The 15,764-nt window shown below is 33.4% G+C and overlaps 1 protein-coding gene and 1 non-coding gene across 2 annotated transcripts; both read right to left on the bottom strand.

Moving 5' to 3' along the window:
* Positions 1-284: 284 nt before the first annotated feature.
* Positions 285-7,212, bottom strand: LOC18436059 (large ribosomal subunit protein eL36x). Its single transcript, XM_006846086.4, has 4 exons — positions 7,185-7,212; positions 5,092-5,228; positions 3,537-3,736; positions 285-669 (listed from the first exon to the last, which is right to left on the bottom strand). Exons 2-4 carry the CDS (start codon positions 5,191-5,193, stop codon positions 639-641), a joined length of 333 nt encoding a protein of 110 aa, XP_006846149.1. The 5' UTR covers positions 5,194-5,228; positions 7,185-7,212; the 3' UTR covers positions 285-638.
* On the bottom strand, positions 6,072-6,157 carry LOC148780777 (small nucleolar RNA Z102/R77). Its single transcript, XR_016039868.1, has one exon. It is a non-coding gene; the product is annotated as a small nucleolar RNA Z102/R77 (small nucleolar RNA).
* Positions 7,213-15,764: the final 8,552 nt, after the last annotated feature.

The raw sequence follows: 15,764 nt of genomic DNA, 5'->3' as shown, positions 1-15,764 counted from the left end.
TTTAAACAATAAATAAATAAATGCTTTTTGTGTGGCTACACCTTTATTTCCCTTGTGTGATATAACCCGAGCATGGCTTAACATTTCAATTCTATAAACCTTGATTGACAACTACTACCAAGGAGTGCCATATCATATAACCTTGTAATTCTACTTTTGAAGTATGTGCAGCATCCTTCAAAAGACAAGTGATTCCAGCATATTTTGTGAAGGTATATACATCCTACAACTCAATTTTAAAATATTCATTCAAGATTATTGCAGCTGAGACTAACGAGCAGTGATTTCCATTGCAGTGCATACTTAAATTTTTCCATTAACCTCTGTAGTATTGTCAATAAGCATTCAAAGTTTCTAATGATTTCCCAGTTACTCAGAAACCAAGTCCGAGTTAACAAGTCTAAACATACCCGATTCCTACAGAGAATACTGTTAACTAATACAATCATGATAGCATAATAAACTCTCCAAAAAATTAAAAGATACCCATCATTGAGCAGGTCTAAATACCTAACAGTCAGAACTGAGATATAGGTTCAAATTCTCTCACTAACAAAAATCACAAAGAACTTTCACAACACAGGAGTCGCAGTAAGTACAAATTGGTGGTTGCACTTTCACAAGACAAAAGAGGCACTTCATTTCTTCTTATCACTAACTCCAGCAGCCCTGCATTCAAAAATCACAAGGAACATCATTCTATAATAATTTCATTTCATAATATGAAAGTTCTCATAAAGCAAAAATAGCATAACCAGAAAGTATTTAGTGACATAGCTTAAATTATTTAAATAAACTCGCTAATTGAGTCTCTTGAAAGCAGGTTTCTACAAACTTCAGCCCATTAATAGCCTCGATAAACTTTTTGCACGCATCACTCTTAACGACAGCTATGCCATCATGGATTGGAATGAACAATGTTAATTTGCAAATATAAGGAATCTGTACCATAAAATTCGTATGGCACTTCAGTCAAATATGTATCAAAAATTTCAAAATCTTATGACCATCCCATTAGATCCCATGGGAGAGACTCCATGAACTAGGGTGAAAAGATAAAGAGAATCATCAAGCAGTTTGGGATTGAACAAGAAAATGATTATTCTAAAACAAAGAGATTCAAAATCCCTTTAGGAAGCACAAAGACAACTTGGGTTTTTATATCATTGTTTGGATGTTCATAAAGTTTTTTCAATTGCACATGACAACAATTCACTCTCAATGGGCCTTAGAATGCATAGGAACCTCAAGGAACGGCTAATTAAATAAAAAACTGATTCATCAGAACAGTACCTTCACAATTAAATAATACCTTCACAACAAAATTGATCAAAAAACAAAACCGATTAAGGACAGTGATTCCTATGCCAAGCTAAGCAGGAAACTCAAATATGAAGTCAGAAGTCTCTAGACATGGCATTTCTATAGGGAACATGGAAAATATAGCTTTCTAGGAATAACTTAATTCCCTACGGATTCTCAGAAAAGCCAATGCTTGGTCTAATTTTGAAAACGCCACCAGTGCCGAAAAACAAAACGTGTCAAGATAAGCTTACATGGACCTCAAGCTTGGATGTAGAGAGAAATATGCATCAATATGATCACATTTTTATACATTAAATTTCAAATTTTTCTCAAATAATATTAACAGCAAGTAGAGTTGTTTCTGGGTTTTATATGGTCCGGCATGTACATCCTTTACAGTTTAATACCCATCCACATATTTTGTAATGCTCCTTTCTATAATGCTCAATGCACCTTATTCCATAGTGTGTTACCCTTGTGAGTTTTTAAACATGCTAAACACCATATCCAGTGAATCTCCCATAAACAACATTGTCAGTAACAATAGGATATTTCTTTTCAGCAGTGCTAATCCTAACATTCTCCACATTCACCATGAGACAACTCAGACAAGCTTGACATGCACATTCACACTGCGTATCTCCCTCAATTCTTTCTAATACCAAGAATCCATTATGGCTAGTGGGGTTCAAATGAGGTCCTCTGTCCTTACCACAACAGTCCTCTGCTAGTTTAGTGGTCTTATAGTGACAGCCTTCCTTTGGAGGGGTAGTCTATCACCTCATTACATATAGTATAGATAAACGATACCACATCATTACATACAAACTCTCCACCCAGATAGATATTATTTTCAAGGCCCAAGTGCACACATTGTTTTTTTCCATTCTTTTAACTGTTCTACAAGTAATTACTTAGATCATTAATTTACAAGGTGTATTAGGACCACCATCAGGAAACAAGGATAAAGAAGTTCAAGTTGTTTTAAAAGTAACCAAAACCATTAATAGAAACATAAGATGCAGGGATGGAAGGGAACACATCAATAAAACCACAGCTGATTTATATGAATGAACTAAATTATTTGCAGTAACTTGTTCAATTTTCCAACAATTAGAGGATTATACTACAAGTGCCCATGCCACAAGCCAAAACATATCAATGTTTTGAAACAGGTTCAAAGGACAAAAGCTACAAAACTGATTAAAAGAGTACTCTAGAGCAGAAGTTGCCATACTACAACACCCAATAATGAAGAAATAAATTTCCCTCTACAAAGGTCTATTATATGCTTTGATAAAGATGACCAAGGCAAAGTACATGTCATGTAATATTTTGGTAAAAGAAAAAGGTAGAGAGAGGTGTAACAATATTCCCTCTAGAAAGGTCTACTATATGCTTTGATAAAAATGACCAATCCCAAGTATATATCATGTAATATTTTGCTAAAAGAAAAAGATAGAGAGAGGCATATGAATCATGTTTCAATTTTTATTATTTAATGACCATTAGAACGCCTTAAACATAAAATAGTAAATAAAATATAAAATAAAACTGTCAAGGGTCAATCACTTGATAAGGAGATCTTCTGGGATAAACCTTGTTTTCATTATTCAATACACCTATATATAATAGAACTTTCGCTGTTTTCAACTTGGGTTGCTGAGAATAAGATACAAATACCAAGAAGAACAGATTCCACAATTCAAAGTCATCGATCGTGGGCTTCTGACAGGACAGTTTGAGAAGACCAATATTTTGATCAACTCAGTTTTTAAACTGTGATAATGACAATGTAAATATTGCAGTCAAAGGAGGCAAATTCGTGATCGAAGAGGGTTTGTGGAAACAGTTACCGACGTACCCTCTTGATTAAAATAAACACAAATCAAAAGTAATCCTCAAGAATTGTTGTACACAGCATTCATTGGTTGGTCATTTCCAAGTAAAATTCTCTCACTAAATTAAACCAATGGCATATTATATGTGAAATTTTGATAATGTCTAGCGTGAAATACAAAGAAAAAATCTCTGTACAGCATAATAATTCTTGGCTAACAAACTTCACTAATTTCTTGTTCTCTAGTGTAAATTAACCATGGAAGTATATTCTCAGTGAGAAACACCAAAATAATACACTCTCACAATGTTCCACACAACATTAGAAGGCATGTGCATCTACAGTGTAAGTAAATTATCCAAATATGAAATGTAAAAAACAAGCAACTCACCTCATCTTCCGGAGAACACCAGCCATCTCTTCTCTCTTCTTCTTTGCTCTTTTGTGGGTACCCAGCTTTCTCTTTGCAACTTTCAATGCACGCTTGTCCTTCCCAACCTTAAGAAGCTCAGTTATCCTCTTTTCATAGGGTGCAAAGCCAGCAACTTCCCTAATAATGTTCTTCACAAAATGTGCTCTCTTGCTGGATTTCTGTTGAACCAAAGCAAAATCAATTTGAATCAAAATAACAATATCAAAACAACTAGGGCTTTTTACGAGGAAAATCATCTAAGGTGTTTCTTCAGACATAGAACATCATCGGTTTTAGATTATGAAACACGAAAATTTCCATCCCCAGTTTACTTGTTAAAAGGACCAATAGACCATATTGCCTATATTGTAAAAGGGTTTTCTTATTCCGTTTCAGGGTGCTCAAGTAAATCCCCCAGCCTTCAGCCACTAGTCTCTTGTACAGGGCTCCTTCAACCATATTTCTGAACAGTTCTTACACCACTGAATACCAATCTCCTTACACCGCACTTCCTCTAGGAACTTTCCAACCATTGAGTCCAACAAATAACTCAAAGTTCCAAACTTAATAAAACACCAGCTCGAACCTCCTCTTGTTCTGCCATTATTTCTACAAAATCAATTGCTATGAAGATTGGAAAAGCCTATTCTGCTTTCTCAGATATGGTACTATATGGTTGTGTCGATGCCAGTCTTTAATTCATTTACTTCCTTGTCCTAGATGGGTCCCTCTATCTTATTGAGAAGATGTAAGATGTTTCCATCTTGTTGAGAACATGAGATGAATATTCACAGATGGCTTTCAGAATTGTAACACTGGGGAGTTTTTGTGGATAAATTTAATAGGAATAAGACTCACTAGGTATTCGGTTTCTTGGATAAGATTCATCCATTATCGCAGAGATTATATGGCACGGTGAGTATTAAACACTATGTGGGAAGCAGTAGCAAATCACTATAGAAAAACCAGAAGCCAAGAATGTGGAGCAGAAAGGAAAAGCCAGGATGCAGATGGGTAGATAGAGAATTGAAGAATGAGAGTTGAGGTGAGGAAACTAGAGAGTAATGTTGACAGGGAGAGAGTTCGGGTAGCAGACGAGGTGGCACAATGTTGGATGGTGGAGTTCCAAGGGAATGGTTTAGAAGAGGTGGATGGTAGATGGAGATGAGGGAGACAGGAACGTAGAGAGAGTATAGAGTGGCAATGGAAGAGCAGCAGTTTTGGGGAGGGTTAATATGGTCTATTAGCCCATTAGAAAAAGTTCAATAGGGATGGAAACGGCCCCTTCAAATTCTAAGACCCAGGATATGTGGTATCCTTAAGAAGAACAACTAGGATACCTTTCTCCTTAGAAAGCCCATACAAGTATAATATTAAAACAGTTACAATACACACAAATAACAGAATAATAAAACATATTGATAAGAAAGCAGAACAAAACAAGACAAATGGGGAAGAAAAAAGTGATAAAACATCCGGTTTTTTTGAGTTCCAATACAGGAAAAAAGATGTGAATAATAGAAAAAAAAGTTACCCCCTTTCTATCTGAAGGACGAGGGGCCAATTCTTTCTTCGTCACTATATGACCTTTGTTTATTCCCACAAAAAGGCCAGTGCTTGGTGGAGAAGGAGCCATATCCTCGTATGTATGAGTTTATAGGTATTTCACCCCTGGAAGCATGCAATCCAATGTACATCATACCATTAGACTAAAGAGTATGTCCAAATTCAATAGATTTCAGCTGGCATCCCTTTCTCAATCTTTTATATGTCATCCCTTTTGAAATTGTTACAAGATATACAATTTGAAGAATTTTAGAACTAGATAATGATTAATGACAAAAAAAGGTAAAAAAACAAAATGGAAAGAGAAGCATGTTTATCAAGATAGCTTGGAACCTTCCATATGCACCTTGGAATGTGCATGCATATCATCTGAAGCCCTTAATGATATAATCAGTGATATCCTTAAGCATTAGGAGTTTAGGGATTATAATGAATTCCACCAATAAAAAATCTTGTAAAACATGTCCACGTACAACAAAAAATAGGCACCACCATAAGAATCACAACTGAAAATCATCAAATGTCATCTGGCCTTTTAAGATAACTCCAGATTTTATTTTATTTTTAAATTTTTTAAGATAACTACAGATTTAATAAAGCTAAAATACACATCGTACAAAGTAGCAGCGTATCATGGCGTTCTAGTTTGGTCTCAGTCAGACCAATATAGCTCTGGAAAGTCATAAAACTATGATTTCACATTACTCTGCTATTTAAGTTAACAAGAAAGTTCAAAAGTGATCATTATATATTCATTGGTACCAATCAATTTGCCCTATAGAAATATTTTGGTCAGTATACCTGAGAATTGTCCTGTTTTATCACCTGTTCATAAGGTTAATATATGATTAACTCAATCATCTGAAATCAGTAACCAAGCATCTGATATCAATTACATAAAAAAATGTATTTCTTTTATTTTTCTTTCAAAATTTGAACAATGGGAGAGAGTGGTCAGATAGAGCTAATATCGCATATGCCATCATTCTGGCAATCAAACCAATAGGGAAACAATCATAGTCATCACCCCACTCTCTTAATTTCTTAAACAAGTTAATATTAAAATATAATAACTTCTTTACTGAGGAAAAAAATATAATAACAGTTAGTGACAATAATGGAGCAATGCAAAATAAATTACAAATGCACAAAACCACTGTAATAAGATGCCAAACAATATGTATTGACTTCTAGGCATCAGAAGAATAACTATTTAGGCACAGAAACTGTATAAATCTCTAACCCACTTATCCAAATGAAGCTAGAAGAAATGCAAAAGTTGGTCATAGGAGGTAATGAGATTTGATGAAAATACATTTCCAAGTTTTCAATGTGTACCATTCAATTCTGCACTATAGGAACGCATTTTCATATGATTTTACAATGCTTTCCATAACATTTTCATTTTTTTCCCATTTTTCAACATTGCTCAATTCTTAGGCATCATATCGAAGACAGTGTGCTGATTTTTCATATATATTGTCAGAATCTTCCCTCCTAAACTTTATCACTAATCGGTTGATTCTAGAGCATCAAATCAAATGGCATTTCCTTCTCAAATTCATTTTTCAGTCTTCAAAATGAGGCCGTGCCTTTGCATATTTAACACTTACAAATCATGAAAATAAATCCCTAAAACACCTCAAACCTTTAAGTTTAAGAATAGCAGCATGAATACAAATATAACAAACCTTTTTAGTTTAAGAATAGCAGCATGAATACAAATATAACAAATCACGTTCTCCAGCAACATTAAAATCAAAGAATATATGCAGAAGAAACTTAAATAAAAAGATGCACATCAAGATTTTCCATCTCAAATAAACCGTAAAATATTTCCTTCCGAAGAGAAGGATGGCCTCTCATCCAAAAATACATACATAACAAAGAAACCAAACCCCAACATCCAAAAGTCTCCTTAGGTTTTCAGGGTTTCTCTTACGAAAATCATAGGTGATATGTTCAAATCTACAAAAGAACTAGGGTTTTTCAAAAGAACAAGACAGAAGGGAATGGTTTACAGTGCAATAAAGAGAACCAAGGTTTAGAGCAAGAGCGAACCTGGACCAGAAACCCTAATTCGAGCCGCAGGAGCCCCAGCTAAAAGCCTCGGCTTTATATAGTGCATGATCCCGAATCGTTTTCTTTATTTGTAATGCCAAAAGATATTATACTCCGCGGGAGTAAAACGTCCATTTGCTCCATCGAGAAAGACCCTATAACTTATTTTAGGACCCAAATTTAGGGATGTAGCTTCTTGAAGCCATAGATTAATCTCAACAAACACTTCTTAATTTCACCACTTAAAAAATTTATTTCTTGAGATTGAATAGAGGGTATCCAATTTTTAAATGGTGAGACCTAAGTGTTAAAATCATCTAGGTAGGTCGTATGTCCAAAGGAGTAGAAATAAATTATGCTTTGATTATGAGTGTGGTTTGATTATTAGTTTGATTATGAGTGTGGTTTCTATAAGGTTGCAACCTTAAACAATCCAATTAAGGCGCACCTTCAAAATTTATTATAACATGTAATTTTATTGTAAAACATTTTGAGGATTATCTAAAAATATATTTTCATATCTAATTATGTTGGTACGTATGGCTATGAGGCCTTACGTGTCTTAACCTATATTTGTGGGAATTCTATATATCCAACGTTCATATCCATATGAACGTAACCCTTTATCCAACGGTCATATCCATATGAATGTAACCCTTTAAAAACCCATTGGAGATCAGGAATCCCTTTCGTTTCTTAGAGACCTGTTAGAGAAATACAACGATTACCCCTTCTTCTCCCTATAAAATGGGAAGCCAGAGAGATGATGTGTATAACAAAGAAATAGGTATATTCTCTCTCTACAAAGTGAAGGGATCAAAATCTAGACGTTACGATCACCAGCCTCACGGCACCCCTTCTCTAATCTCGGGTTTTGTTTTATACACGCTCCATCAAATTTCACTTTCATTGGTATCAAAGCCACTAGCTCTCTCTGTAGAAGTATTGACCACATATTAATTTTTTGGTGCCTGGTCTAACTTCTTTAGAACTTAAAAAGAATTAGTTTGCTCACACAAAACTTGGCAAATGGTCAGTAGAATTGTAATAGCTAAACTTTCTAAAGTTGAAAAATTGAATAGAAATAATTTTGGGATGTGGAAGAGGAAGATGAAATATCTCCTCAACCAAGATAGAATCATATATGTACTAAAAGATGATCCATCAGTAGTTGGTGATAAACCGACTGAAGAAGAAAAGAAAAAGTTAGAAAAAATTTTAGAAGATGACCTGATAGCAAAAACATCTATGTTGACTTTTATGCAAGAGGCCCTTCTTAAGGTTTTCAAGCATCATGAAACATCTAAGAAAATGTTAGAGGCAATAAAAACCTCTGAAACACACCTCTAACTGCTATTAGAACAATATAATTCATTTAAGATGAAGGAGGGTAATAATGTAGTGGAACATATTAACAAGATGCTCATTATGGCTAAGGACTTAGCCAGTATTAAGAATGAAGTCCCGAGCGCATGCAAGTTTCTACTATTTTAAACAGTCTTCCACCTTCATGGACGATGGTAACAATTTTACTTAGGTTGAATGCGAAATTCCTTACATTAGGGGATGTACCTATGCAACTAGCCTTAGAGCAATAGCATATGAACAAAAATAAAATGAGTGAACTCATGCTTGCTCAAAGGCCTCCCAAATTTAACCAATCCAAGCCATATAACCAGAAATTTCAAGAGAAGTTTAATAAAAGAAACAATAGGTTCAAAAACAGAGGAACTAAACCCTACAACCACGAAACTAGACAATGACTAGCAAAATGCTTCTTATGTGATCAGCTAAGATATTTCAAGAACCGCCGCCCACTAAGTAGAAACCCGCAAAATTCAAAGAATAACGAGAATGAAAGCAAGAAGCGTGAAGTTGTTTGTGTGGTCTCTGAGTGCTTGATCGCAGACCATGACATCAAATGATGGTAGGTAGACTTAGGCGCTAATCAGCATATCACAAGTTCAAAAGGCCTCTTCGAGGACTTTCAAGAAATAAAAGTTGGGGAGAAATGCATCTACATGGGGAACAACACCTATTCTGATATATTAGGTATATGAACTTGTAGGTTGTATGTAGGGACAGTCGACCTTATATTAACTGATGTATATTTGGTCCTTTCTATGAGACAAAATATTGTACTTGTCCCCTTGCTCATTAAAAATGGCTTTGAAGTCTGCTTCCGATCATTGAAAATATCAACCAGAAAGCATGAACAAATTTATGCTTGGGGACGCTTAGTCGATGACCACAACTTGTTCCTACTTCATGTAAATGAGAAAGCTGACAATAAAATTTCATGTTATTCTAGTTATATTGATTGTATAATGATTGTTGATGCATATACTTGGCATCTTAGGCTTGACCACATAGGAAAAAACAAAATGCATAGGTTAATAAAGAAATATCTTAATCCAAATCTAAATAATGTAGAATTTCTAATCTGTCAACATTGTTTGTCAGGAAAAATGATTAGGAAATCATTCAATAAAGGAGAGAGAGCTAATGAGTTATTGAATGTGGTTCACTCAGACATTTGTGGGCCCCTTAATGTTAAAACTCATAGAGGGATGTCATACTTTATCACTTTTATTGATGATTTTTCTAGATTTGGATATCTTTATCTAATTCATCGTAAATCATAAGCTTTAGAAAATTCAAAATATATAAAAAAGAAGTAGAAAACAAATTGGGTCGGAATATTAAAGTTTTTATAACTAATAGGGGAGGTGAATATACATCTGAAGCTTTCAATGCTTATTGTCAAGAATATGGTATTAAAAGACATACTATTATTCCTTATACACTACAGCAAAATGGAATAACTGAAAGCATATCCATGTATATTCTTAACAGGGTTCCAACTAAGACAATAGATTCTACCCCTTATGAACTATGGATTGGTAAAAAACCTGATCTATCTAACTTAAAGAAGTGGGGGTCGACTGCCCATGTTCTAATCACATATCAGCATAGAAATAAATTAGAAAACAAAACACTTATTTGTAGGATATAGGATACCACGAAGGTTCAAAGGGATATTGATTTTATCATAAAGATAATGGACTTATAGAAAGTAGAGATACTGAGTTCTTAAAAGATGTTATTGAAAAAAACCTTTCTGTAGTGGATAATGAAAATCCACTTAATATCATAGATGACTTGGAACCACTACCTACAGTGGATAAAGATATTCCTGATCAACATAATGATTTTGAAGTACACACACACCCAATGTTAAGTGGTCAAAAGAGGTCTAGCGCTCCTCCATCATATCTTGATGATTTTTATGTCTATATGAGTGAGGAGACAGACAACTTTATTGATCTAGATGAAACCCATGACCCTTTTGACTTCAATGATGCTATGAAGTCACAAGAATCTCAAGAATGACTTAATGCCACGAGAGAAGAATTAGATTCTATAGAGAAAAATAAAGTTCGGGATTTATGTGATTTACCATTAGATAGGAAACATATAGGTTCTAAATGGGTACTTAAAAGGAAGTTAAAATCCGATGGATTACTTGATAAATTTAAATGTAGGTTAATAGCAAAGTGTTTTACCTAAAGAAAGGGAGTTGACTATATCGACACTTATTCTCCAGTTGCAGCATTTATATCTATTTGAATAATTTTAGCAATCGTTGCATGTTATGACATAGAACTTTACCAAATGGATGTAAAGACTACATTCCTGAATGGTGAATTAAAGGAAACCATATACATGAAGCAACCTAAGGGCTTCATAATTAAAGGTCAAGAAAATAAAGTATATAAATTAAATAAGTCTTTATATGGTTTAAAACAATCTTCAAAACAATGGTACTTAACATTTCATGATGTCATCCTACAGATGCGATATGAAATAAATCCATTGTGTGTATGTCTTGAAGAGTGGGAGTAAATTCACAATACTCTCATTATATGTAGATGATATCCTACTAGCTGAAAATGACTTAGAAATGATTGATAAGAATAAGTCATGACTTTCTTCTTGGTTTGAAATAAAGGATATGAGAGAAGCATCTTTTGTCCTAGGCATAAAAATAACTAGAGATAGAAAATAAAAAATGTTGTGCTTGAGCTAAGAGAAATATCTTGACTTTATTCTCAAAAGATTTAAAATGGAAAATTGTAAGCTATTGTCTACTCTTGTTGAAAATAGAGTAAAGTTGTCTAGGAATGATTGTCAAGTAAAACGATAAGAAAAACCTAACGTTCCCTATACACAAGCTATGGTAGCTTGGTATATACAGTAAGATGTACAAAGCCAGATTTTAATTATGTCGTAGGACTTATTAGTAGATATCAAAATAATCCAAGCATAGCTAATTGAAAAGCAGTAAAAAAGAATTCTAAGGTACATTAAGAGAGCAAAGCATCTAAAATTATGCTTTCCAGCAGATAAGCTTGAAGTTATAGAATATTCAGATGCAGATTTTGTTGGGGATAAGGACGATAGTAAGTCCACCTCAAGACATATTTTCCTCTTTGGAGGGGCTGTTGTTTCTTGGTTTAACAAGAAACAAGGGTGAGTAGTTAGGTACACACAGAAAGTAGAATACATTGCATGTAGCACTGATTGTACTTTTGTCATCTGGATAAAGCCCTTTATAGATAACTTGAAGCTACAAATAATCGACGGACAGATCCAAATATTTTGTAATAATTAAGCTACAATTAAATTAATTCAAAGCGGATCAAATAGCTCCAAAGGAAGACACATAGATGTTCAATATCACTACATTCAAGATGTAGTTGAGAAAGGTGAAGTAACCGTTAGTTACTTGCCCTGATCAGATATGATCGCTGATCCATTAACAAAGGGTCTAAGTGTTGAACTACTATTTAAAAACACTAGCTTAGTGAGACTTAATTTTTTTTAAGTTAGACAGTTTTTATGAGTGAGAAATCTGCATTAGCGTGAAAATCCTCATGATAGACTAGCTTAATGGGACTTAAAAAAATGCTTAAGTCAGACAGTTTTCATGAGTAAGAAATCCACATTAGAGCGAAAATCTTAACAAGATTTTTCGATAGATGTTTGAGGTACATCTGTAATTCTACATTTTAATGTTGCAACCTTATATAAACTTTTCCCTTTGATTATTATGCTACCCATCAAGTGTTATCGCCTTCCACTCTGACGATGATCGAGAAAGTGTTGGGACAACGAAAATTTGGCATAATTGTGGTAGTTCTCTCTCTCTTCATGGATATGCTAATACTTGCTATCCTATGATTATATGACTCACAATATGCCCTCTCTTTTCTCAAATATTAAGAGAGAGGGAGAGAGAATTGAATAAGGTGCCTACCTCAAAGAATCAAAGTAAGGTGCACTTCCAAACATGGTTAGAAAAATGTCGTTTCAATGTTGAAATTTTTTATGATGGTTTTAAAATCCATTTCTGCCCTTAATTATAAAGTTTCAAAAGTGGAGCAGATCGAGCAAAACTATAAACACTTTAAAATTATAAAAAATAAACGGTCTAGATAATATATTACAAGATGCACAAATTTTTAGGCTCCAAGTCTTTTTTTTTCCCCATATCCAGTATCTCGAATACGAGATGAACAATTTGTGAGTTTTCCAGTATCGAAGCAACTGTTTTTGGTGAGTTTTTGAGATGTGCCCCACTTCTATAGTATAAGATTCATACTTGATATGAACTTTTTCAATAGGGTAGATCAATATGTCTTCTCATTTTTAATATATTAGTAGGCCGTTGCCTGAGGGGTGCACCTATACAATTATCACAATGCTCTAAAAATTTGCAAGTTTATATCACTGTAATCATAAAATTTGAGCCTTTAAAATATTTACTTTGTAGGTTCTTGGGATGGTCATTTTACTCTTCATCATTAGATTCGCGTTATTTTTAGAGCTCCAAATTTACAGATCTAAGACAAAAATGAATTTACATTGACTTGGGATATTTCCTAGGTCCTAAATCCCTAGAAAACTAGAGGAGGAACATGAGTTGGCAGCACATTAAATATTTTTCCTTGAAAAAGAAAAGTTTTTTTTTATGCTTTGTTAATTTTTAAATATTGACAAAAGGGTGTGGTTTGTATGAGGCCAAAGCCCTAAACAATCAAAGTAAGATTCACCTTCAAATGGCATTGTAAGATGTTGCTTCTGTACCAAAAATCTTTATGATAGTATGAAATTTTATTTTTATCTCTAATTATAAACTTTAAAGCTTCAAAAATAGTGCAGATCAAGTAGATCTATTAAACACTTGAAAATCTTGAAAATTAACGATCTAAATAATACATTATCATATTTCAACAACTTGAAGTCCATTTTGTTTTTTATGTCCATGTATCTCAAGATCGTGATGATCAGATTTGAGGGTTTTTAAGTAATACCGTAGATTGGATTTAGGACTTAAGAGTAATGGCTATGTGACGAATTTAGAACTCTGTTTCTGAGGTATTACTATACTTCTGTGAAAAAACTAAGCTTTGTCTACTAGCTTATAGAACTCAAAAAAGGCAAATCCCAGTACATTTCCTTTATTGTTTGCTGTTGGGTCGTATCTCAATGAGGTTTTAGCATTAAAAGGGTCAATTTAAATGTTAAATAGATAAAACTTCATATTTAATTTAGAAAACATAAGTTTTCTCACAATTGAGAAATATTGTCATTTTATATTATTATATTATGCTGGTGGAATGTTATGATGTCTATAAAAATACGAGAAGCATTTAATTTACTTGCGAGATATGTATTTGGATGCTTTGCAATAAGTTTTGACTTACAAATTCTTTTTTTGAGTTTCTTATCATATAAATTTTGGGAAAGCTTTCTATGTTCCTCTTACAACATAGAAGTTCTATCATCCTTTCTATCCAACCTCCATTTCTTAATGGAGGGCTAAGATTGCCCTAAATCACAATATCACATCTTTACACTATTTTATTTTTAATTTTTTTTCTATAAACTGTTATGACACCAAATTTTAGACATCCATTTCTCTAATAAACTCGCGCTAACGAAAACTATAAAAAAAATATTTTCAATAAAATGGAATGACTAAAATACCCTTGAAAGATTCAAAGGGTATTTTGGTCATTATATTTTATCGAAAAATTATTGTTAATATTTGTTATAGGTACGCCCCAATAAGAAGATGACACATACCAAATTTCATATTCCGAAAATTTGTATTAAAAAAACTAAAAATAAAATACTTTGAGACATCGGATCTAAGATCAAACGGTGAGTGGCTTTCTTGATAAAAAATGGACAACTGGATTGTAGGGGGAGGATAGAACTTCTATGTTGTAGGGGGAGCATAGAAAGCTTTCTCATAAATTTTTACCAACCTTAAAAGAAAAAAAAAAAAGGCCAAATATCCTTAAACTGATCATTTCAATATCAAGATGCATGGACATGAGAAAAAAATAGATTTCAAGTTTTGGAAAATTTTTATCTTGTAACGCATTTTTGGACCGTCAATTTTCAAGATTTCCAAGTTTTCATAGATTTGCTCAATCTATACTATTTTTTAATCTTAAAATGTTATAAATAAAGATAAAAATATCTTTTAAGGCTTTCACAAAGATTTTTAGTATTGAAACTACATTTCTCAACACTATTTCAAGGTGCGCTCTACTTTGATTGTTTTTACCTCGGCTCTATACAAACTGCACCAAAAAAAAAATTACTTTGGCGGATTGAGGAAAAGAACCATGACCTATGGGAATTTGGAACTAGATTTTAGTACAGCTTTTAATACAAGAATCTGATGATGATCCCTCCTATCCAACAAGTATATATAAAAGCAAATGTCAGAAGAACAAGATGCCATTATACGTTTGTGATAAATAAAAACCCTTTCCAATTTGGATATTGGTCATCAACACCAATACTCATATGAATGTGTGCACTATATACTGCGCCATGTAGTTCGTTAAAAAATCAAATAAAAAATTTATTTTAAATGATTGATACTTGTACCATTATGTTTAAAGATGCAAAAATGTTAGAATAAATACCTTGAAGGAAAGATAATGCTTGTTTTCCATGAGATTTCTAGAGGCGTGTCACTTGAAGGAAGATGAACATAGTCGAATGATAGTTTATATACTGCATTAGAAGCTCTCTTAAAATGGCGACTGACAGCTTTACTTGAGTGCTGGAACTGGTCTTGGACTATGCGATTGTTCAAACCCTTCTTCATGATGCATAAAAAACTTAAACTTCTACACGTTGACCATCACTCAAAAGATTCTATGCTTTGAAGAATATCACAAGGCCATTGGAATATATATAAATGGTTCCATATGACCTTTGAGTCTTTCTTCTATATATGCAAAGCAAAGCCTGCAGATATGAGTCAGAGAGGTATTTTGTTTATGTAAATCTCATTATAACTACAAAAGTGCAAGTAACATCTCTTGTGCTGTTGCCTCTCATGTCGTTTGTTTAGTTCAATTGCCATCATTTGTTTGATTATGCATGCCATCACTATCAAGGATAATTGAAAGAGATCTAATAAAATTGAGGGTTAATTGAACCCACATATTAAAAAGAAAAAAATCATATGTTCATCTTAAAATCAACACA

Source organism: Amborella trichopoda, chromosome 8 (assembly GCF_054954075.1).
Source record: "Amborella trichopoda isolate Santa Cruz 75 chromosome 8, AtrichopodaSantaCruz75HAP2 v2.0, whole genome shotgun sequence".
Taxonomy (NCBI): domain Eukaryota; kingdom Viridiplantae; phylum Streptophyta; class Magnoliopsida; order Amborellales; family Amborellaceae; genus Amborella; species Amborella trichopoda.
The sequence above is the reverse complement of the archived record's forward strand: the minus strand, read 5'-3'. Positions and strand labels throughout refer to the sequence as shown.

What these genes read in the sequence shown, in the direction of transcription:
- LOC18436059 (XM_006846086.4), bottom strand. Translation starts at nt 5,193, where the DNA reads ATGGCTCCTTCTCCACCAAGCACTGGCCTTTTTGTGGGAATAAACAAA. An exon ending in GTCCTTCAGATAGAAAGGGG is followed by an intron (nt 3,737 to 5,091) that starts GTAACTTTTTTT and finishes TTGGTTCAACAG; the next exon opens with AAATCCAGCAAGAGAGCACA. An exon ending in GGTGTTCTCCGGAAGATGAG is followed by an intron (nt 670 to 3,536) that starts GTGAGTTGCTTG and finishes TTTTGAATGCAG; the next exon opens with GGCTGCTGGAGTTAGTGATA.